At 42.5% G+C, this 25689-nt stretch overlaps 2 protein-coding genes across 3 annotated transcripts in view; one reads left to right on the top strand and one right to left on the bottom strand.

The window, feature by feature from the left end:
• The window catches only part of nolo (ADAMTS-like no long nerve cord), a 266805-nt gene that overhangs the window by 196888 nt on the left and 44228 nt on the right, over positions 1-25689 (top strand). The window lies entirely within an intron of this gene.
• Positions 13444-13954, bottom strand: LOC105182416 (uncharacterized). The gene is made up of 2 exons (XM_025299461.1): positions 13706-13954; positions 13444-13606 (listed from the first exon to the last, which is right to left on the bottom strand). The coding sequence occupies exons 1-2, from the start codon at positions 13919-13921 to the stop codon at positions 13517-13519; spliced, it is 306 nt and encodes a 101-aa protein (XP_025155246.1). The 5' UTR covers positions 13922-13954; the 3' UTR covers positions 13444-13516.

Raw genomic sequence — 25689 nt, 5'->3', positions numbered from 1 at the left:
TTTTGAATTTCTGAAAACTGTGCTGCATTGTGCTGACGAAGTGCAATATTTTTTCCTAATGACAAAATGTCGTCAGACTAATAGATACCGCAGCACAGGGCACAACGAAGGGGAACAGATTTTAGGAATTAAAAGCTTCACACCCCGTAAGAGACAGAGACAGAGGCAAAGACATCTTCTTCCTATTTTTATATTAGATTTATAAATTACTGACTCGGAATCTATGTCGCGCCATGTTTTTTGTGGGATAACAAGAATAAAACATAAATTCCTATCAGTGCCCGAATGATCACTCAGGTTTTCGTCTTCAGTGGATTCAGTATCTGATATGGTATTAGTAGGCTTAATCAAATGATATTTTAAAAGTTGATCGTACAATCCATGTCTCTGTCTCTTACGGGGTGTGAAGCTTTTAATTCCTAAAATCTGTTCCCCTTCGTTACCTGTGCTGCGGTATCTATTAGTCTGACGACATTTTGTCACTAGGAAAAAATATTGTACTTCGTCAGCACAATGCAGCACAGTTTTCAGAAATTCAAAAATGTGAAATTGTTTGTTAACCCCCATCACCTCCAATAGAATATTTTTTCACCCATGTGGTTTTTCAAAAATATTTGTGCGTATTCTTATCGTATTCGAGTAGCACAACTCAGCACAACTCGCGGAATTTAATTATCTGTCATGGTTTAGAAATTATGGGGGTGTGAAGCTTTAATTCCTAAAATTTATTCCCCTTTGTTACCTGTGCTGCGATATCTATTAGTCTGACGACATTTTGTCATTAGGAAAAAATATTGCACTTCGTCAGTACAATGCAGTACAGTTTTCAGAAATTCAAAAATGTGAAATTGTTTGTTAACCCCCACCACCTCCAGTAGAATATTTTTTCACCCATGTGGTTTTTCAAAAATATTTGTGCGTATTCTTATTGTATTCGAGTAGCACAACTCAGCACAACTCGCAGAAGTATGATAAATATATTGTAAAAATAATTATTTGTAATTTTATATTTTAATTTCAATATTTTTATCTACTAAACGGAAGTGGATATTGAGTTTCTTCCAACGGCACAACATAGCACAAATTAGTACCAATTTCTCAAAAAAAGTTGGATTTACCAGGTCTATAAATATGAAATCGGAATTTGCCCATAGATGGCCCTAGCTGTCGATGTACCGTCAAACCGTCAAACCGTGTCATTGGCACCATTTCCATTTGTTGACATCTGACAAAGATTTTCAACTCACAACAATACAAGTTTCATGCAACAGCATAGTTTGTAATAGCGTTGAACATGTTGAATTTTGTGCCTGAAAGCTACGATTTGCGGACAGCATTGATTTTCTGTTACCATTTGAAGAAAACTGCTGCAGAATCGCATCGAATGCTTATCGAAGCTTACGGTGAGCATGCTCTTGATAAATCATAGTGCTTTGAGTGGTTTAAAAAAATTCAAACGTGACGATTTTGACGTGAGAAACGAAGAACGTGGAAGACCACCGAGAAAGTTTGAAGACAGCGAATTGCAAGCATTGTTGGATGAGGATGACGCTCAAACGCAACAACAACTCGCGGATCAGTTAAATGTGACACGAGAGCCGTCTCCATACGTTTGAAAGCCATGGGAAAGATTCAGAAGATGGGAAAATGGGTTCCACATGAACTGAATGAAAGACAGCAGGAAAACCGAAAAACCACTTGCGAAATGCTGCTCGCCAGGTACAAAAGAAAGTCATTTCTCCATCGAATTGTGACTGGCGATGAAAAGTGGATATATTTTGAGAATCCTAAGCGTAAAAGATCATGGGTAACTCCAGGCGAACCATCGACATCGACTGTAAGGCCAAATCGCTATGGACGGAAGACAATGTTCTGTATTTGGTGGAATCAGAAGGATGTGATCTATTATGAGCTGCTAAAATCTGGCGAAACCGTTCATACTGAACGCTACCGACAACAAATGATCGATTTAAATCAAGCTTTGCGTGAAAAACGACCAGAATATCAAAAAAGGCAACACAAAGTGATTTTGCTTCATGATAATATACCATCACACACAGCAAGACTGGTGAAGGAAACGATTGAGGCGTTTAGTTGGGAAATACTTTCGCATGCGGCTTACTCACCAGACTTGCGGCTCTGTCCGATTACTACTTATTTGCATCGATGGGACACGCACTTGCTGAGCAGTGTTTCACTTCTTACGAAAATGTACGAAAATGGCTCGATGACTGGTTTGCCTCAAAAGAGCAACAGTTTTTTTGGCGTGGCATCCACAAATTGTCAGACAGGTGGGAAAAATGTATAGCTAGCGATGGGCAATACTTCGAATAAAATATTGTTTATCATTTTCATACAATAAACGTGTATTTTCTATACAAAAATTCCGGATTCATATTTACATACCTGGTATTTGGTCAAAAGTGCGGGACTAGTATAATTTCGTTTTTATTCCATTTCTTCATTCTTATTAAAGTTATCGATCTCACCTTTGCGGCATAAATCAGTACAAACATTACACAATATGGCACAGTAAAGAGAAACTCAAAATTCGAAAAGTGCGGGGCTACCAAAAATTTTGTTTTTCTTAATTTTCCTGAATACGCTTTTAGTTACAAAGTTGCGGAGTGCGGCACGATAGGGCACAAACGTAGCACAATGTAGCACAATTCGAAAAAATACGAAATTCGAAAAGTGCAGGGCCAACTTCACACACGTAACTTTGCGCTGTTATAATTAAAAAACTATTACGATCTCACATTATGGCACAGGACTTTTTTGTTCCTCTCACTTAGCTCTATATCCCTACGGAGTCCGTGTGCCAAAGTTCTGAGATACCCTGTATAGTCACCGACAATTGCGGAAATGCGTTTCGCCAGCGGCGCGCGGTAGCCGTGCTGGCCGCGTTTCCGCTCGCCGGCAAATAGTGCAACGCGCCGCGACGTACGTGCGGGAGCGACATGCACACGCACAATACGCGTGCGCCGCGTGCATTGGAAGGTCGCATGCTGTCAGTGGATAATGACAATCTATGCGTGAAACTAGGTCAAATTCGACGCGGGATCGGTTGTTAGACTAATTAGCGGCAACCGTGTAATGGTCAGTGCATTGTAAATCCGAACGGTGAATTACGGCGCGCGCATAGATTAAACCGCTCGCGAGTTTTGATTACGCGCGGCCGGGGTATCGCGCGACGGCCGATAAACGCGCGTTATAAATGTTGACCTTGTACGTAAACGTAAACACCCCGTCAGTCGGATATGACATAGGATATTTAGCAAAATGCGCACAAATATTAGTCTCGCTGTCGGTCACCGCGACGAATGGACTCAGAATGTTACGTACGGCCGCATAAACGCGCATTAATAGTCGAGATTTTCGGCCCTGCCGCGTTCGAGAGAGAGAGAGAGAGAGAGAGAGAGAGAGAGAGAGAGAGAGAGAGAGAGAGAGAGTGAGAGAATGGGAAAAAGAGGACTCGGGAAAATCGAAGCTTCGATCGGCGCGTAATTCTGAACGGCCCCGATGCATTCTTAATTTACTCACGGAGCGTGGACCTGTACGTTACACGGTGCAATTGACAAAAGCGACACGTTCCTCTCTCGTTGCCTGTAACTATGTAACTGATGGCACTCGCTTTTCAAGAACGCGCGCGAGCTCTCCGATTGCGGCGTGATGCGAGGTAAATCCCGCTCGCGCGGAGGAGCGCTATGAAAACGGAAAGCTTCACTACCGCTTCGAAATTCAATGCACTTTTGGCTCGCATCAACAAAGGGAGGTTGCATTCCGCGCTGGTAATCGCATTTACGGCCGATAGACGAGTGTACGGCGGAAGTGCCGTCGCGTATCGGCCGCGTTATGTAATCATTGCGTCACGAAAGGTTATTCGATGTGCCTGACGAAGAGGACTCCGCGCAAAATCAGGGCAAATTTGACGAAACCGTCGGTGATTACGACGCGGTTAGCTCCCGGAGTTATACATCGTCACGTTGCAACGGTTGTACGCCGGGATAATCCCTGAATCCACGAGCGAGTAATATCGCTAACGAAGCTGTGATTTCGACAGCATACGCGATCGTGTAGGCCGCGTATTGTAGGTAGGACGAGTGCTCCACTGTGCCCGTCTGGGCGCTGCGCTAATTAATTTCGAAATGCCAAGTTATCATTTTGATGCCACTTTTTTCCGTGCCGCGCGTGGCTCTCGAAACAAAATGAAGGAAATGGGACGAATAGGGTGAACTTGGAGAAAAATGATATTCACGCATCACAATTAATTACAGATTATATATTCTAGAAATTAACAGAGAGAGAGAGAGAGAGAGAGAGAGAGAAACGTTTCAACATTTCTACATACTGTAAAGTTTTCCGAAATTGTAAAAGTTTAGCCAGCTGATGCAACTTATAGAAATAAACGAGGAATTCTTGATAAAAAAGAAATTTCGTTAGATCTCATTGTTGATCGAACGCACTTCCGCACACGCAGTGAAACGTACGACAGAAATTTTGTCGTAATCAAGAGAAAGAGAGAATGTCTAGTGTGATGGGGTTTCCGATTGAAACTCATCGCATTTGTCTGCACGGTCGGCGATTTCGAAACGCCGATAAAAAAGCGATACAGATGCGCGCGGAATCGCGTACCAAGAAAATTGCTTTTTGTCTCGCGTCTCTACGTCGATTCGCTTCCGAGTTACAGCCTGTTAAAGTTGCGGCATGCGCGCAAGCGAGAGCGACGACCACGTGGCTCGGTCGAGCACGTGCTCGGCCGGCCATGTATGTGCGTAGCGCGCAAGCGTGAACGCTGTGAACGACCGCATCGTCGACTTGGCCGCCGACCTTGCCGGAGTAGGGGGAAGGACTGACTACGTTACGCACATGTTATATAAGCGTAAATAAACGCGACGCGTGACGGTATGCGTCGCTAGTCGCGATATTGCGGCGGGCCGCCTCGTTCCAACAACGAGGCGATCGAGAGTGCGTTGCTCGATACGCTCGTCGATATCTTCATGTTTAAGCGTCATACCGACTCGGGTGAAGGCTCGTTAGAAAGCTAAGACTCTCGCGCATCTATCCGACGTGCAACTGTCGTTCTTTCATGTAATGGTTTATTAATATAACCGGATTGCCGCAACAGGATTTTTCTTTGGTTTTCAGTAAACTGAATAAAGTTTGAATTGAGAATATTGCATAGCGTCACAGTTTCAGTTGCCATGGATATAAAATGTAATTAAGAGGAGAAAACTAGTAATGATATAGCTATTTTCTAATTTTTACATATTTGATAATTAATCTGTTTGTGGCTTTACAAAATGGTAATAGAGAAACAAAACAGCGTCCAAAAATTGCAAATATATATTTATTGAACTTCGCAGTAATTATTGACATTCTGAACTCTCCGTGAGACATTTGCGCGATCATACAAAGTTCAGCTTGCAAAATTGAGAGCCAGATGCTATGAAGACGATTAATTTGCGGATTTATATTTATATAGAAATGCATAGAGATAACGATGTGATTATGTAAGCTTCTCGCGGAGGGTCCAGGGGATTCGCGGATTGAGAGTTCGTTCGGCGGCGAAAGATAAGAAAGGATCTCTTGGACAAAATCAGATTACATTGGAGGAAACCGGTCACGATTACGACGCGATTCGGAATGGGGTTAGATGTGTTTGCGCAGCGATAGCTGAGTACCGGCAGGAATTGGCGGATCAAGTGAAATTTAGGTCTTGCGGATTAAAACGGCGGAAAGCTCCGAGCGAAGAATTGCCAACTCATATACGGCGGCATCGGCGATTTCAGTTGTCCGAGAGAGAGATTTGTCGCTTGGATTATCGCGATCGTTTCATTAAGCGCGAGCGCGATTTTCCAGGAGGGGGAGGAAGTGAAAGAGAGACGGAGAAAGAGAGAGAGAGAGAGAGGGAGAGAGAGAGAGAGAGAGAGAGAGAGAGGGGGGGAGAGAGAGAAGGAGAATGAAAAAGTATCCGTCCGATTCTATTAAAACTTGCAAAACCGCGGATATTAAAGTGTTTGCGCGTGTTATAGAGTGGATATTTTACACGACGAGTGACACAGTTTTAAATGTTTGTGCAACGTGATGCGAGCGATTGTTAAAATTGGCCTGAGACGGAACCAATTGTACACGAAAAATATTGCTTTTCGTTCGGCGAAATTGAGGCAGACATTTTCTCAATCGGGACTAACAAAGGTGGATCGAAGCTGTTACGATAATAAATAATTAGCTATGTATAGACAACGTAGTCGGATTCGATTCGGAATATAAATCGCTCGCGAATATCCTACTCAAGTTCGAAGGTACCACTTGGTACGTAATATCGGAAACTCACAAAAGAGGAGGAAACCATTAGATTCTGATCGATAGCAGCTTCTCATTTGATGAAATTATACAACGGTATAAACATGTTTGCTGGTTATCCGATCAACTCTCCCCTCCACACCCTCTCTCCTTTCTCCTTGTCGCTATCTCCCTGAAATTTCTGTTCGATATTTCTGGGTTACATGAATGAAAGTGACATAACGTACACACGCATATCGCAAGTATTCGTGAACATACATGTAAATGTATCTACGAATTACGTCTTACCAGCAAATTGATTTGTATCTGCGTGAAAAGGAAAAACTCACACGTATCAGTTGTCACATCCTGTGCGCTTATCGTAAGAAAATTCCCGATAAACGTATCGACGAGCAAAGCGTAACCTTTTACTGAGCGCTTGAAGGGTATCAATAAAATACCGTCAGGCGCTGTATTATCGAAATCGAGTCAAGGGAGAAAGAAGTGGCGTGGAGGGAGGGGAAACAAAAGAGAGGATCAAACGTCTCGTTTTATCCTGCAGAATTCGAATTACGCGTCGCGCGCAATTTCGCTTTTTCATTCTTCGTAGCATCTTTCTGTCGGCTCGATCGCCGAGGGACGAAAAAGAGGCAAACACGCGCAGAGACACGAGAGAGGGAGAGAGGGGGGAGAGGAGAGGGAGAGGGGGGAGAGAGAGAGAGGGAGGAAGGAGGGAGAGATGTGATGCGACAGGTGTAGACGTTCGGGTGCGATCGTGGGATCCGCGGCTTGCTTGCTCCTTGTTTGAAGAGACGGCGCGCCTCGGGCTCCATTTGACTGCATTGACGATTCGCACGGTGTAGTTTATCGGGATAAGTTTCCGCCCGCGGTGTGAAACTTTCGCCGAGTAATCCGTTACGAAAGTTATCGGGTGTAACGTGCACGGAATTTCCGTAAATACGGATAATCGAGAAACGTGCCGTAGGTAGGTAGGTAGGTAGCTGGATGGAACGAGGTAGCGGGTTGAGGGTAGCTACCACCCGTCACTGTTTCTCTTTCTCAGCGGCGCTTCAGCGGGACTGCCATCGTCGTGCCGCGCCGTTCGAATCCAGCCACCCTCCTCTGGTCGATGCTCGACTGCCGGTAACGATTGGCGCCACGCAGAAATGCTCGCCGGCGTTACGTCGCGGTACGTCGCAAAATAAAATTTCACGGAGTGTTTATTTCCGCGCGCGCGCGTGAGCAACCGAGCGCGCGGATCCGATCGGCGCGGATCCGATTTCGTTGACTGGAAGGACTTAAAGTGAAACGTGCCGCCCGAGAATTCGGGTTAACGGCAAGATACCGGGAAATGCGGTGCAAAGTGTCGGACTTGGTTGGAATATTTTCGCGAGGGAGAAAGAGAGAAAGGAGGAGGGCAGGGAGGAAAGAGGCTCAGTTCGCTCGAACGTTCTCCGCGGAGGTGGACGTTGGTCGGAGATGGAGATCCTCGTTCGCGTTATTAATACGACATCCGGTGCGCCAACGTGCTGTTGACATCAGTGTACGTGGCAAGTTGGAAGGAATCAAGCGGAGAGGAGAAGAGAAAAAGAGAAAGAAAAAGAGAAAGAAAGTGGGAACTCGAGCGCGTGAGAGAGAAAAGAAAATTTGAGAATACACGAAATTCGAGGAACGCGTAGGTGATCTTGCTTCCATCGTGAACATAATGAGAGTAACAGAAACGACTGTTTAGCGATTGGAGTAAAATTGCGTAAACAAAGAAGACAATATTGTAGGATGTACCGAGCGTTATTTCGTATTTTAAATAGGAAGTTTACTTGTGTGAATAAGGAATCTTATGCAGCTCTTTAATAAGAGACGTTTCTTTATAACTACACACTCTCTTTAATACTCTAACATGTTAAATGTAAATGAAACTTTACAGAAGAGTCATCACCTGTAATGATCTTCGAAACTCGTGAGACTTGCAGTGGTAAGATATCGAAATGATGAGAAGAGAAGACGGTGCTGATTGCGGCCGCGTTCCGTTTCACGCATATGTGCGCATTTATATATAGTTCATGTTACGTATACTGTAGAAAATGCGCGTATAATGCGTGAAACGGAACGCAGTCTGCATAGATCGACACCCGCGATTAGTAATAGTTCGATCGAAATTAGTAGGTACCACGATGCGTCAGAAAGAGTCACTACCTATGTTTAACACAATCAAAACCATACCAGTAATGCATTCGTGGATTGCTTCGAAGTTCGCTTAGTGAATTTCGCACACTTGACTTGCCGCTGCCGAAGAGAGAAGAGACTACTCTCTCTTCCCGGCAGTATTTATATCCTAAATAGGTGTCTCTGTACATCGGAGCCTATTTACCTATACGCATTTTCACATCGAGAGATGTCGCCATATGATTTATATCTTACAACTCGACTGTCCTGATAAGACATACGACTCGGATGTCTAATGAGTTGAAGATTAACAAATATGTTCGCTACAAGAGTGAAATATCGTTACACGAAGATCAATCTCACGCGACGCTGTGATGTGATACAAAACAAAACGGTGAGTAAAAACGCAAAAAGAAATATATAGTATCATAACGCAAATAGTAATATATAGTATTATAACGCAAATAGTAATATATAGTATTATCTTATGTATTATTTTCCTTTTCAGGTAAAACATCTTTTCGCGGCGGAATGGGTTTTACCCAGGGTTTTAATTTATCTGATGACAAGATAGTATTAAGCGGTCTGGATGTAATATTAAATCCGGGTATGTCCTGGACGACGTATCTATTCTTGTCCAATACTTTGGCCACCTGGTAAGGATCCTTGTATTTTAAGTTTAATTTCCTATGGACGCCTGGTTTCGATCGCGCATCCCTTACTAACACATAGTCTCCTTCTTTGTACCGCGTAGGGGTTTTGTGCCGCTTATCGTAGAGAGTCTTATTATAATTTTTTATTTTCTCTATAGCTTCCAAGGCTATGTCTCGGGATTCGTTTCTTGTTCGCTCGACATCAGCATCAATATTAGCTAATATATTAACCAATTCGCTTAGATCGTAATCAGAATGATTCTTTTTGTCATAACCCAGAAGAACTTTACTTGGGGTTGTTTTGATAACCGCATGATGCGTATTGTTAATGACGTATTGCAGTCTTCCCAGGTTTTGTTTCCACTGAGTAGCATCGTTTATCATTTTAGATAACGAGGATTTCAAGAAGCGATTTACACATTCGGCAATATCGTTTGCCCACGGTGATGCTACCGCAACTAATTGGTGTCGAGTATCATAGGCTTTAAGAAGGTCAGAAAATTCACGCGATGTAAATGCAATGCCTCTGTATGATACTAGGAGCGAAGGAGCACCGAAAATATTAAATAACCAATATAGCCAATCACACACTTCTTTAGATCCTGTTGATCGAGTAGGAAACAACCAGGTAAATCTACTAAGCGCATCTACCACCACTAGAACATACCTATAACCATCGTGCGTTTGTTGCAGTGGACCGAAGTGATCCAGATGCAAAATTTCAAACGGATAAGACGCGATCTGGGAAATCTGCATTTCGCCTTCTTTGGAGTTACTCGTAGTATCAGCCAACAGACACGTCACACAATCGTCGATGTGATCTCTGATCCGCTTCCTCATCGATGAGAACCAATATGATTTATAAATACCTTGGTATGTTTTTTCCATACCGCAATGAGCCATTTGATGGTGGTGTATCCGAATCACGTTGTTTACCATCGAGTCTGGAATTACGAAGCGAGATCGATCGATATCCTTCCGATATACTAATCCGTCAATCAATTCGAATCTGTCGGAATCTGAAAATTCGAGCTGGTTAGCAATTTCTTTCAAGTTTGGATCCTGCAGCTGTTTGAATTCCAACTCTCTTTCCAACGGAAAGGATTCGAGATAAAAACCCGTCTGCTCAAGGCGTCAACATGAGCCATTCTTTTCCCTGGTCGATGAGTTATTTTGAAAGTGTAATTCTGCAATTGCAAAGTCTACCTTGCTATGCGCGGATTTAAATTCGCCTTATTAATCGCATAAACAATCGCGTTACAATCCGTGACTATTGTAAAAGCAACGCCGTAAAGATATATGTGAAAGCGTTGAATAGCCTTTACAATGGCCAACATCTCAAGTTCAAAACTGTAATATTTTTGTTCGGCTTGATTAGTCACTTGACTATAGTAAGCTATCGGCGCCCATTGACCCGTGGATTGCTTCTACAATAATATTGCACTCAATCCTAGCGAACTTGCATCCATGTGCAATTCAGTTTCAGCTGCGGGGTTAAAGTGCCTTAGAACTGGATACGAGACTAGCTCCGACTTCAACTGATCGAATGCATTATTGCACTAACTATCGATATTAAATGTAACCGCTTTTTTTAATAAATCCGACAAAGGTTTGGCCTTAAGGGCATAATCTTTTATAAATTTCCTAAAATAATTAGTGAGACCCAAAAAACTCTGTAATTCGTGGACCGTTTTTGGTTTGGGAAACGATTTGATTGATTCAGTGTGTCTTGAGCTGATTGTAATGCCTTGCGACGATATTACATATCTTAGAAATTCAATTTGTGATTTTAAAAAGAGACATTTTTTGTAATTTAATGCGAAGCCATATTTCTTTAATAAAGTAAGTACTTCACGGAGAATTTGTAAATTTGTTTCAGTCGAAATAGAAGAGATCATGATATCATCGATATATGCTATAACTTTATCCTCGCGGATAAGAGGCTGTAAAACTTGCACGATTCTTTTTGGAATTCTGCCGGTGCTTCACAGTAACCAAATGGCAAACGATTATACTCGAATTACCCGTCCGACGTGGCAAAAGAAAAGAATTTTGTGCTGTTAGGATGAACTTTAATTTGGTGAAACCCGTCCTTCAAATCGAGTAAGGTGAAGACAGATTTATTTGCTAGGCGCGATAGGCAATCTTCGATCAGAGGAAATGGATATTTCTGTTTTGATACTCTACTATTGAGTGAACGTAAATCAACGCACAAACACAAAGAGCCGTTTTTCTTCCTGACTGGGGCAACTCTTGAGCAATAAGGAGAAACGCTAGCTTGGATTATTCCGCGACGAAGTAAGTCATCAGTTATTTCTCTGACTTGTTCATGTTCTTTAAACGCGAATTTCCTCGGAGCAAAAGCAAAAGCAGAATGATCTTTTAATTGTATTTGAACCGAATAATTATCATCCACCAATTCATCATTGGTATTCTCAATTTGTTTTATTAAATTAACGAGTTTCTCTTTTATTTCGTGTTTAACATCCCCGACTGCTGACAGGAGAATTTCCTCGAAGTTATCCTGTTGCAAATTAGGGTCAATTTGTAATAAATCTCTACAAAACTCTGCAAATTCTCGATATCTACTGACTTCGATGACTGGAGTACTACATGGGCTGAAAAGTCTTTGGCCTGACATATAGATGGCGCCACAAACTAAAAATCCTTATATTTCCTATAGAGTACCAACCTTAACTTAGATGCTGTAAAAATTTCATGATATTTCGTTGACTCGTGTACAAGTTATAGCTTTCGAAGTGACGTTACCTCTGAATTTATCTTTACTATGGAAAAAAGTGAATTTCGTGTTTTGATTAAACATTGCTTCCTGATGGGAAAAAACACTGTTGAAGCAAAGGCATGGCTTGATAAATGTTACGGCACATCTGCCCCACCGAATTCAACCATCAAATATTGGTTTGCTGAGTTTCGTCGTAACCGTACGAGCACAAATGATGCATCACGTTCAGGAAGGCCAAATGAGGCAGTTACTCCAGAAAACATCCAGAAAATCAGTGAAATCGTGTTGAATGACCGCAAAATGAAATTGAGTGAGCTAGCTAACATCATAGGCATCTCAAAGGAACACGTTGGTCATATCATTCATGAATATTTACACATGAAAAAGCTTTGCGCGCGTTGGGTGCCGCGTTTTTTGACAATTGAGCAAAAAGCGGAACGTGTTCGACTTTCAAAGCAAAATCTGGCCCTGTTTAACCGCAATAAGAAGGAGTTTTTGCGTCGATTTGTCACAATGGATGAAACATGGATCCATCACTACACACCGGAGTCCAATCGGCAGTCAGCGGAGTGGTTATTGCCTGGTGAAAGCCGTCCGAAGCGCCCGAAGACACAACAATCAGCCGGCAAGGTTTTGGCCAGTATTTTTTGGGATGCGCATAACATAATATTCATTGATTATCTTGAACATGGTAAAACTATCAATAAAGAATATTACTGTACATTACTGGATCGATTGGACGACGAGGTCAAGGTCAAACGGCCACATTTGGCAAAGAAAAAAATTTTGTTTCACCAAGACAATGCTCCAGCTCACTCGGCTCGCGATACGACCGATAAATTAAAGAAATTGCGCAATGAATTGGTCCCGCATCCCCCGTATTCTCCAGACCTAGCCCCCAGCGACTATTTCCTTTTTCCCCGACTGAAGCAGTGGCTCGCTGGTAAAAGATTTTACTCGAATGAAGAGGTCAAGTTGGAAACAAATGCCTATTTTGAGGGACTTGACACCGAGCACTATAAGACCGGCATCGAAATGTTAGCGGACCGTTACACTAAGTGCATTACTCTAAATGGAGATTATGTCGAGGAATAAAACACTTTTTTCATTAAAAAAATCGTTTTTTCATTGTTAAGCCAAAGACTTTTCAGCCCATGTAGTAAAAAGCTAAGTCTCTGCTGAGTAAGTACATCTCTGCCTATAATTATATCGGCTCCAGAATCATTTGTATTTACAATGTGTAACTTCAGTCTTAATTTTCTATTCGCTAATGGTTTTATTCTACTGTTAGTAATTACGATTCCTAGGACTTCAATCGATTTGCCTGTTAATGATTTAAAAGTTTTGTTTGCAGGACACAAATCTTCAATAGCTTTTCGATAGAAACAAGTACACATATTCGGTCAGATGCAAACGAGACTGGGCTACCTGTGTCGATCAACGCTTATAAGTCACATTGAATATTATTAAATTCCGTTACTCTCACCAACGGGCTGCTGACTTCGAGACTACTCGATTCTTCGTCTGTTATAGTCGCTATTACTTGTGTCGATCCCTGCGACGTTGTTGGAAGGTCGAAAATGGTCCTCTGGATGTTGATGTCTTCGATTGTTGCGACTGGAACTGCTGCCGATATTTGAGTCTGCGACAATCCGTTTTGCTGTGGCCTTTATTATGACAATATGCACACGTCGAGCAATATGATCACCGTCGAGCTACGACAGTCTTTCGCTACATGACCCTTTCTGTTACAATTGGTACACTGCAAAACCTTAGGATTAGGAAGTCTATTCGACGGAAATTTCTCAAAACGAGCAATACCTTTCGTGACTACACGCATTTTTGATAAAAACTATTCTACCGTTGTTACCGGAATTGCTAGAGCCGTAGCACAAAGAGAGCTAATAGAAATTCCACCAATCAACAAGTCGATGACGTACATCTCTGGGAGGTCGAGTCCGTGTAATAATGTGAGCTTGTCAATCGCATATTGATCGAATGATTCCTTGGAGTGTAACCACTTACGAGCCTCCGCTTGCTGCATCATCAGGTGAAACGGAAGACGTCTGCCAAACATTTTTGACAGCTCGAAGCGCAGACCCTGCCACGACTGCAGACCGAGTCGGGTCCAGCTTAAATGTCATACCATCGTCGAGCGTCTTTGGTGAGCTCAGAAGAAGCGGCTAATAGTACAATGTTGTCTGCTGCGTTGTGGATGCTAGCCATTTGATCAACCCTTCGGGCCCATAGATCCACATTTTCTCGCTCGGAGTCTGAGAATTCCGGGATTTGCGACGCTAAAATAGACACAAATAGCGTTAAAGGATGCCACTGTCGAAAGGGTTGGATGATTCGCCTTTTCACTTGTCGGCAAAGCCGTTCCTGTCGACTGTAAAACTGATTGACTCGGTGGCGATTCTAAGTCTGCCGATACTGAGCTGCCGGCAGTTGGAGAAATAAAAGACTGCCGGTTACCTGGATTCGCGTGTAGAAATAATTGCTGCAATACTTGCTGCTGGTGCTGCATAACCGCTTGCTGTTGTTGCACGAACTGCTGTTGTTGGTCACATGCATTGCGTCACCGCGGCCATCATCTGCTTAAGCATGCTACTCATCGCCGCCTGGCCAGGATTCGAATCAGCTGACATCGTAATCGTTTGCGGGGAAACCGCTGGTTGTGGCGTCTCATGTGGAATCATAGAAGGAAAAGTGACAGTTTGTGAAACAATCTGCTGCCGTGGGTCGCTGCTCCGGCGGGTGATGCGAGGAAGATGCGGAAACCGACTTTGTGCGTAAACGGCCCGACCAAGCATTCCCTGTCGTTCCCAATGATTTAATAAGGATTATTCCATGATGACGTCCCATAAATTTGAGGATGCGGTCTGAAGCTGAGCTTTTTCTGCCTCCTTTTGTAACTGCTCCAACGACATCTTATCAAGTGCTTTCCGTTCCATTTTTGTACGATACAGTGAAATAAACACTGTACGGCGAACTATCCGTAATATCGATAATAGTGAATTTGTACTGTTATTCCCCGGCACGTTTTAAGAGAGAACACACTGCCAGTTCCGACACTATCCCAATGTCTGTTTCTGTCACGACTCACTAACACGTTAACCGCTCGTGCTACTGTCTTTGTCTTTTTCCTCGCACACAGAATCAGTCCTTGTCGTAACGTGCCCCGCACTACAAATCCGTATATGAACACAGTTTCGTGCAAAATAAACACACAATTCATGTGATCGATCAAGGGCACCCGTGCGAGTGAGCACCGCGCAGTGACACACGAAACAGCGAGTCAGGTCGCGAACGCGTGATCGCTAATCCCACTTCTGAAGTATTGTAGGATGTACCGAGCGTTATTTCGTATTTTAAATAGGAAGTTTACCTGTGTGAATGAGGAATCTTATGCAGCTTTTTAATAAGAGACGTTTCTTTATAACCACACACTCTCTTTAATACTCTAACATGTTAAATGTAAATGAAACTTTACAGAAGAGTCATCACCTGTAATGATCTTCGAAACTCGTGAGACTTGCAGTGGTAAGATATCGAAATGATGAGAAGAGAAGACGGTACTGATTGCATAGATCGACACCCGCCGATTAGTAATAGTTCGATCGAAATTAGTAGGTACCACGATGCGTCAGAAAGAGTCACTACCTATGTTTAACACAATCAAAACCATACCAGTAATGCATTCGTGGATTGCTTCGAAGTTCACTTAGTGAGTTTCGCACACTTGACTTGCCGTTGCCGAAGAGAGAAGAGACTACTACTCTCTCTTTCCGGCAGTATTTATATCCTAAATAGGTGTCTCTGTACATCGGAGCCTATTTACCCGTACGCATTTTCGAGAGATCGAGAGATGCGCTAAATAATCTATATCTTACAATATGCTTTGCTGACGCGATCAACGCCGACGCGGTCAACGGCGATGAAGCGGCCGACCTCCGGCACGGAGGAGACGCAAGACGGAGAAGAGCGAAAATCTTCGCGAGCGTCATTCTCGTCCTTGTCTCATTTGCGCTGTGCTCAGCGAATGAGGGGGGCTACACCTTTAATTAAACACCGCAGTCGAGCGCGTGCATATTGTCTCGTGAAATACTATTCCCCTGAAAATGGAAGAGAGAGCCCTGCGTCTTAGACACGTTTTAGGGACGTTATTTTCGCAAGCATTTCGCCACCACCGCCCCCGCCGCCGCCGCCGCCGCCGCCGCCGCCTCCGCCGTCATCATCGTCGTTCTCGTACTTCCGATGCTTTCCTTCGTCCTTACCTCGGAATCCTAGCGCCGGAGAGAGGCCGTCGCCGTGTTATCGTAACTGTCGACACGGTTGGAAGAAAGCGCCGTTGTGTTTTCCTTTATTCCCCATCTACGAAGGGGACGACGTCACTTCGCGAAAAGATGAGGAAAATGGCCCGAGCGGCGTTTCACACGCGCCCATCCTCGCCCCCTTCGCGTCCTCAAGTGTATCTCCGGGCGAGCCGTTACAGTCAGGATCCGTCGAGCGCGAGCGGTCGGTCGGTCGGTCGGTCGGTCGGTCGGTCGGTCGGTCGGTCCGTTGGACGCATTCCGCGCCTCCTCGCTTTATTTCCACAGCGAAAACCGACCTCGATGAGGGAGAACGGGAGGCTATTCACGCGGGCTATTTCAGCGGAGCATGACGCGAGCGGCGGGTGCTTCTTTCAATGTCCCCGAGCCCGAAAATGGACAGGGCACAGTGGCGTGGTCGGCGGCGGGGCAGGGCGGTTTCGCCGGCGGCGTATCAAACATAACGCGAAACGCGCTCTCTGTTCGGCGTCCGGTTACGGCTGAATTTACGCGCGCAGTTCACCCTTAACGATTACCCTCGGATGAATTATTCCAGGTGGAAATGGAGAGAGCGCGTGCATCGCGTTTCGTAATTTCGAGAACCCACCGCAGGTGCGCACGCGCGCTTATGCTCGCGAGAACGGAGATTCTGAAATTACTGTTTTCGCAAATCGGGTGTTGGTTGTCAAATACATCGATTCTGCCGCGCCGCGCCGCCGCGGTGGTCCGGACGAGCACGAGAGGAGCGGCTCCCACTGTACATGAATCATTAATGATCTCCGCGCTCGCGACGCGTCCTTAATGCAATCGATATTTATTATTATCGCCGAATAAATTGGCATCGATAAATTAATTGATGCCCCATGTATTTCCATATATGTGTATGCCATTGGCGGAATAATTAAACGGCGAAGCGATGAAAAATGCAATGTGTGTGTGTGGAGCTGCAATTAAACGGATGAATTTCAACTAGGTAAAACGAGGTCTCGGAAAAATTTATACGCTATTGGATTTATTACTCGCTAATGAGAAAGGAATTAATGCGTATTCCCTTCTTAAAATTCGCGCAAACGCGGATTTTATCGGTCTCGTTTCCTCGAGGAAGGAAAGTGAAGAAGAAGAGAGCAGTGAGAGAACAAGGAAGATAGGAAGAGGGGAGGGCTTTTGTTTGTCACCGACCTGACAACGGGAAAGAAATCACGATCATAAAACAATTCGGCAAGATAAATATTTCGGCGTATATGTGCCGTTTTGTTATATATTTCATTAGCTTCGTACTGCGAAATCAGACGAAAAATAGGACGTTACAGCGAACACGACGAAACAGTTTATATCACGGGCGCTAAATTTATTTTAAACAGTAACATTTACATCGCGGTCGTTAAAAATATATTCATAAGCAATTTCGGCGTTACCCGTTAATTGCATTACCGTACTAATAATTTGCCACGCGCTAAATATTGAAAAAGCACGAGTAAACTAATAAACACACTCGCGCACGCATGCTCACGTGCACGTTCGTACTCGCGCTTGTTAAGCGCAGTTAGATTGATGCATTGAGGTATATCTAAACGAAATAAATGTCAGTTAAAATAATCAGCAATCCGATTAAATATTTACGAGTTGTTTCAATATTCCTTTCTTTCCTCACTCCCTCTCTCTTTCTCTCTTTTTATCTCTATTGCAAATTATGATACTGATGAAAATATATACGAACGATCGCACGAGACGAGAAACATGCATACACTTGCTCGTGGTTTCACGCACATTTTTATACTTTATTTATATTTTAGGTAGAGGCAGAAAAAATTCAGATAACTATAATTTAATAAATATTCATGAAAACCCCCGTGTCCCTTCCACGCCGTTGGAATTACCAAACATCGACTTCCTATGGTGACCGGCGAGCAATGCCGGCTTCGATTTATACTCGGTTTACCGGCGTGTCGATAAATTGCTATTTCGTAAACAGCAGAAATCGGATAATGAAATTTGTATAGCCATACGCAACGTTCGGCGTATTTTTGGCTTTCGAACAGCGTATGTTCTCCCGCTTGCGCACCGACGATCGCGACACCTTATGCATTGTCCGCTTTGCACTTAAAAAAAGATAGGATATTGCAGAGCACAAGAATACAAGAGTTGGCATAATCTCAACGTTTGGGTATCGCGAGGAAAAATATTAAATTATAAATGTCATGTTTTTTAGTTTGTCCGCAAATGAACTTAAACATCGCGTTGTCGCCGATATTATTATAATTATGCCGATATGCCACTTACAGTCTATAAAGTAAGAGCGTGTACGGCATAAATGGCAGTTGGCTTCAAATATCGTCCTAGTTTTTTGTGAGCCGATAGATGAAATCTTTGTCGTGAATGCTTTGTCACAAAAGATTCAGTTGGCGTCGAACTCTAACCTGAGAAACACGTTAATCGCCAAGAGTGCCGCATACGCATCGCGCTACGGGCAGTGTTCCTTTGTTCCCACCCCAAAGGACCAAAAATGTCATATGCAGTGGCTGCTAAATACACGGAAAAGTCAAAATCATTCGTCGCTAAGTGGGTTCAGCAATATAAGAAGATAAAAAATGTCGATGACTTGCCAGAACGTGGCTCGATAGGCAAAGTGACGCCGAATATGAAAAAAAAACTTGTGAATTTGTTTAAACGGAACCCAACCTTAATGCTTAAAATTTATGAGAAGTGTTTGTTGCCGACTGCTGAACGATGCTTCATAAAAAAAACGAGGACTGGATCTTTCAGGAAGACAACGACCCAAAACACCGGAGCAAGCTTTACACCGAGTGAAAAGAGCAGTCTGGCATCGTCACACTTGATTGGCCATCGCAGTCGCTAGATGCAAATCCCATTGAAAATGTGTGGGCATATCTCAAGCACAAGCTACGAGGAAAAAGAGTGTGCATTTTGAAGCAGCTGACACGACAAATTCGTCTCATTTGGAGGTCTTTACCGAACGAATACGCAGTCAACTTAGTGGAAAGTATGCCTCGGAGATGCCAGACAATTATCAATGCCGGTGGTGACTGGACTCATTATTAATGGTACAATATTTTTCTTCTCATGAAGAACAATAAATCCATGTACTTAAAAATCATTAAAAATAAATTTTTCTACACATTAACCCGTACACGCTCTTACTTTACAGACTGTAATTCGAAGAAACGAATCCTTGACGAACGTTCGTATTACGATATGACTAACTGTGTACGTATAGATAATGAAAATGAATAATTATATATATGATTAAAATTGTATATTTATATAAAATTCATATTACTATTATACAGGGTATCTCAAAACGCATGATTATCCTTTGGGATGAAAGAGAGTGAAATTCTGAGTCGGAAGTTCCTTTTTCAATTTTTCCTCCGACCATCAATAACAAAGTTATTAACGAAGAAAGTCGACCAATGGCGTGGCGCGCACGACTGTCGCGCAGCACCGTACACTGGCGTGGGATTCCGCCCTGCGCCGACGCCGAAATTTATTTTTATCTGATGATATCAAATAGCTCATTTATCATCCATCTGATGAGCATAAAAGTCGGAAAATACTTCACTTCTTTCTTTGTCTTCACAGTTCGTTGTTTATGTTTCGAATCTCATTGCGTTTAGGATTGAGGAACCACTACTAAAGAATATCTCGTGCAAGAAATAACAATAACCCTGTCAGCCGTTTCTCAATCCGCGAGACATCGAAGATGAAAACGTAAACATAGGAAAAGCAAAACAAAAGATGAAACGAGAATTCATCGTGACGAATTGACATGTTATAAACGAGTACACGGAACACACATTATGTAGTTTCTGCGAACAACGTTTTGAACAGGCGCTCTAAAAAATCGGTCTTTTTCAAGACCACTGAAAAACCATTCCTTATCATTTAAAATCTTTATCATTTAAAATAATATTTAATAAAATTTTATTAAAAATAAAATAAGTAAAAATAATATTTAATAAAATTTTATTAAAAATAAAATAAGTAAAAATAATATTTAATAAAATTTTATTAAAAATAAAATAAGTAAAAATAATATTTAATAAAATTTTAATTTTAAAACTTGTTTTTAATCGATTTTTTATATTTTTGTTGATTAAAAATGATGATAAATTAATTCGTTCATCAAATGGATGATAAATGAACTATTTGATATCATCAGATAAAGACAATTTCAGCGCTAGCATAGGGCGGAATCCCGCGTTAGTGTACGGCACTGCGCGACAGTCGTGCGCGCCATGCTATTGGTCGACTTTCCTCGTTAATAACTTTGTTATTAATGGTCGAAGAAAAAAATGGAAGAGGAACTATCAACTCAGAATTTCATTCTCTTCCAAAGGTTCCCACCTCCAAAGGATAAGCGTTTTGAGACATCCTGTATATCCAAGACAATACAAGACGATCCATTCGAGCGGAAAGGCTCTTCATTCGAGACTCGAGACGTTAGCTACCGCGCGATGTCTTTTCCACGTCCGCCTCGTCAGTTTATAAGGATGAAGTAAGTTGCCGCTGTGTGGTGTCGCGCAAAAGGTATTATCCATTGTTCCCGGAGTGCACGGCAGTCGTAATCGGTTGAAACGTCTGGCGAAAGCCCCATGGGTGTTCCCATCGGCAGCACAAGAGTGTTGGATGTAGAAACGCTTTTACGTAATGAGTAGTTGAGATTCCTTGTTAAGGAGCGGCCCCGAACTCTGCACTGCGGCTTCTGCGGTTCCCGGCAGGTTTCGGCGTTTCGCATAGTTTCTTCCTGTAGTCCTATTCCGTCGCCGATCCTTGTAAAGGTGCGTCCCACCGCATCAATTTCGGCGCACGTTATTTTGAGGGGTCGACCGCGTGATTGCCTGAAGAAATCTTTCTTGTTGATAACGTAATATCAGGCTTTTTCTCGCGACGATTGGCGGCGTTCCAATCGAGAAATCTCGCTCGAAAAAGCTCGTGTGAATAACAACGATGTTTTCCGAGAAAGAAAAAAGTTTACATTTATATGTTCTAGATATTGGTCCCTAAAAAAGGGACGTTAATGAAACATACGCGTAATATAAAACAAGAAATATCTTTTAAGCGTAAAAACAGAGTAGCAGACACAAAGAGGGGAATTGTACGAACAAATTCATATTTTTATATCTTTTATTGAATTTTTTTTTTATTAATTGTTTTCCTCTGAACTTTGGATTTTTGCGCGAACACACACGCTTTAGAGATACAAATTATAAATCAAATTAAAAAAAAACGTTCTCTTTGTGAAGTCAGGAATAACGAGAAAAATAATATAAACGAGGATATAAATAAAAACTGGTCTGCGATTACTCGGAGCTGTCAACGTGTTAATTAAATTTATCTTACGTAAACTTATAAAAGCGATAGAAGTGCAGATTTCGAAAATATTTCGCGAATAGAAGTCTCCATCCGGTCCGGATGATTTAAGCAACTTTACGAGACAGTTTCTCGAAAAAGCGCTCGATAATCGGAAAATATTTATTCTCGTAATATTCGTATTTCTATCTTTTGTGCGAATGAATATGTAACATTCCATATGTAATATTAGTGACGTACCCTCCTCTTCTCTCTTTGACTATTTACCTGTTCCATACCAGCAAAATTTTCGCGGATGAATAACTCGACGGAAGATTAAGAATTCAGAATGGCCGGGAGCAGAATGATTCTGGGCAATTTCGTTACCTATAGGAATTTTAAGACAAAAAAGGGACTTGGACAAAAATATCACCTACGTTTTCACTGACAAAGTTAGTGCGGAATATAATTACCTGCGCAATTTCTCCGAAATAGGAATTCTAAAAAATTAATTAAATCAACGGAATTTTTTAAATTTAATATGTAAGTTGGTATGATACAAATATATAACATATATATATATATACATATATATATACATATATATATATATATATATACGTACGCGCGCGCTTCTATAAATAGTATGGTCTAAAATATAAATTTCTTTATGAACAAAATGTCAAAGTTTATAACGGAAGTGTCTACTATTGCAAACGAACGAATTCTTATCGATTGATGTCATTTGCGTCAAATATCGCTTCGACGGAAAATATCCACAAAAGATTTGACACTAATACGTGCACAAACATACAATTTTTAGAAAATAAAAGAATGTGATTGTCAATCGAGCGAATTTCGATAAATGAAACTTCGACCTGTTATTCTGACGATGCTGATTGTTTCATTGGTATTATTTTTACTGATCATTCTACCGTTAATCTCATTAAAGCTCCACAATTAATCAAATATGTGTAATAACAGTGCAAGGATAACAAATTAAAGATAACCGCGGTTCCCAGGCAGCTCATTGTAGGTCTGGATCATAATGTCTATAAAGAAATATTCATCTTTGCATCACGTGATACCTATTTTTTCTCAAATTTTTTGCGCTTATTTATGACGTTGCGGTGCAAAATGAGTGTTCTGACAGGCACTCCGCGTGTCGGCCGAGGAAAAAGATTAATTTCCTGCTGGTATTGCTTTGTCATAAGAGAAGAAAAAAGCGAATACGGATACGGCTCTCCCAGTGAGATTAGAGTAGAGGTGCGTTCGCGTAAAGTGTATTTTGCATCCAATTCTATCTTAAATAACAAACGACTGTATGTTTTCCTATTCATATTTCACAACGCGCATATATATGCGCTATCTTTGTCATCTTTTTTTATCACTTTTTATCACTTTTTTATCACTTTTTTTTTAACATTAACCGTTCAAATGAATGCTGAATGATGCTGAATATGGATTGCCTGTAGTTATTCTAAGTTATGCCGGAAGAAAGAAAGGGAGAGAGAGAGAGAGAGAGAGAGAGAGAGAGAGAGAGAGAGAGAGAGAGAGAGAGAGAAAGAGAGAGAGAGAGAGAGAGAGAGAGAGAGAGAGAGAGAGAGAGAGAGAGAGAGAGAGAGAAAGGGATAAATAACGTGGGCATTTAATCAAAAGTAGAAATGAAATTATCTTCTATTTTACGACGGTGTCTTTGGTGTAGAAACTTGAAGCGCGATTTTTGCGATCCAACTTGTTTAGCTCTCGGCAGAAATAACTCACGTACAAACAATGTAATCTGCAAAAGAATGTAGCACATGCTTCGCATATTAGCAGCAGTTGCGTGAAACTATGTTAAGCGTTAAGTGTGAAAGTTATAACAATGAGCGGGACTCGTTTTAAGATATTATACAGCTCGCACAGCGGCGAGATGTTTTATAGACCATATCTCTCGATGACAAGACAAACTGACTCGGCAACTTGCGGTTGAATCGTCACGTTCGTCTAACTTGCAGTAATCAGGACTGAAGGGAGCAGCAGTAGCGATAGTGCTGGTCATAACCCGAAACCGAATGTCGAGACGAGTCCATGAAAGAAAGAAAGTAAACGAAAAGAAGAAGAAAAAAGAAACAGATTATTCGGCGCGAATGTCCGCTACAGAATCGGTCGATGGACGTCGAATTCGAGTCGAAATTCGAGTTGCGAGAAATCAGGTTAAATTGAGCATCAAAGCGTGAAAACGTGTGCTAATGAACACGACACGTCGAGAATGTAATTAAAACTGCCAACTAAACGTAACATGCCTCTCTCTCTCTCTCTCTCTCTCTCTCTCTCTCTCTCTCTCTCTCATACACACATACACGCACACGCGCGTGCACACACACTCGTTACAACCCGCTCGAAAACAGCTCGGTGTACAATTGGCGCTAAGCAGATATCTTATAACAACAATTACGCGATATGCTGCACGTAAACACAACGTTGCCGGAATATGCGTCGACCCAATTGAGACTGAACTCTGCGGCTGGCCGATCCGTGCTAATTAATTACCGCGCTGCCAGCGAATTCATTCCAACAAACAGTGCTCCTAACAATATGTAGCGGCGAATGTTCAGCTACATTATCCTCGCCTCGCCTCACCTCACCGTCCGCGTCGCACGGTCGGCGCGAAACTGGTACAGTCGGTCATATTGAAACGTGTAAATTTCACCTGTTCTCTCTCTCTCTCTCTTTCTCTCTCTCTCTCTCTCTCTCTCTCTCTCTCTCTCTTTCTCGTCGAGTTTGCTCGCTCGTACATATATACATACGTACGGACGTTCATTCGCCGCTCGTATTTCGCACCTGTATATTTTCCGTCGAATTTGATAATTACTGTGGACAGAGCTGTGGACGCGCCGTATGACGCCGCGAGTAATCATCGTGCGCGACGCGACGCGCCGCGAAGCAAGGCACGGTGCGGCGTGACGGCGGCGAAATGCGATTCGGGTGCAGTGCCGCTGTTTATGCCAAAAGTTTGCCCCTGCGTGTGACTGGCCGCAATTAATCCTCCCGTCGAGAAGAGATAAGTTCATCGCGATTATCTGCTCTAATGTTACTCGCGTAATCCCGTATAACGCAAATTCACGAGAAGGGACGAGCGGCAACGAGACGGGAGAAACGCGCGGATTACACAGTAGGCCCTTGAGCACGTCGTACATCTTCACCAATGAATTTGGTCCTTTTATTTTCTGGACTGCCGAGCGCGCAAACGGCGTTTCGACGAGCAATCGACGATGTAACAACGATGTTAGTAACATTTCACACGCGAAATGTAATATTTTGCATGCGTATTTGGGAAAGTAATTTGTTTTTAATCCGTTTTGCTGCGAGAGGTGATGGACTGTCTGTCACAAGTCGATGCAGTTTGATTTAGCGTGTAAAAGTCATGTTCTCATTGCGTAGTAACATTTTATAACATTAGCCCAACTAGTAACGGGTATCATATTGTATTACAGCACGGCGATAACAACGATAATGATGATGATGAACATCGTTACAATTATTGCATGTAATAAATTCGCGCAATATAATAAGATGATTATCGACGTGTAAAACGATATTTCGCGGTTACCGTACATTCGCATCAGATAGAATCGCGTTTCGATAGAATTTTGTTCTTTCACTGGACAATGTAAAAAGAAAGGGAACGAGAGGGAGAGAGAGAGCGAGAACGAGAGAGGAGAGAGAGAGAGAGAGAGAGAGAGAGAGAGAGAGAGAGAGAGAGAGAGAGACAGACGACAACGAATAAAGCGCAACTAACGGTGGAAGAGATAATAATGGACGCTTTACTTTGGGAAACTTACATTTATACGTTAACTTTGCGAGAGGAGAAGTAAATTCGCGCGCGGACGAAAACGTTCGATAGAAATGCCCCGAAGATATCGCGGTTCAACTGTAGAATCGTTAATTATAACGATAATTAGCGGGCGCCTTTGCGATGGTAACTCTCGGCTCTCGGCCATTGATCCTTCCCTTCGGATTCGCTATCTCGAGCCAAGTTCGAAAAGTACAAATGGAATATGATTTCGCCCTAATTAGCTGCCGTTGGAATCGGAAACTTTGTTCTCCGCGCGGCGACTTCGACGCGACCCCATGTAACAAAACGCTTTTTCTACGTATCGACAAAATTAGCGTCCCGGAATAGAGACGATCGTAGTGAAAAGAATTGTCCTCAAAAAAAAAAGAAAGAAGAAAAAAAAAG

This window comes from Harpegnathos saltator, unplaced genomic scaffold, assembly GCF_003227715.2.
Source record: "Harpegnathos saltator strain DR-91 unplaced genomic scaffold, Hsal_v8.6 scaffold28, whole genome shotgun sequence".
Classification (NCBI taxonomy): domain Eukaryota; kingdom Metazoa; phylum Arthropoda; class Insecta; order Hymenoptera; family Formicidae; genus Harpegnathos; species Harpegnathos saltator.
The sequence above is the reverse complement of the archived record's forward strand: the minus strand, read 5'-3'. Positions and strand labels throughout refer to the sequence as shown.

Excerpts from the sequence above, each read along its gene's own strand:
- LOC105182416 (XM_025299461.1), bottom strand. The coding sequence starts at position 13,921 with ATGTTTGGCAGACGTCTTCCGTTTCACCTGATGATGCAGCAAGCGGAG. Across the intron at positions 13,607-13,705 it reads TAGCAATTCCGGTAACAACG|TGTACCAATTGTAACAGAAA; the intron begins GTAGAATAGTTT and ends AAGGTTTTGCAG.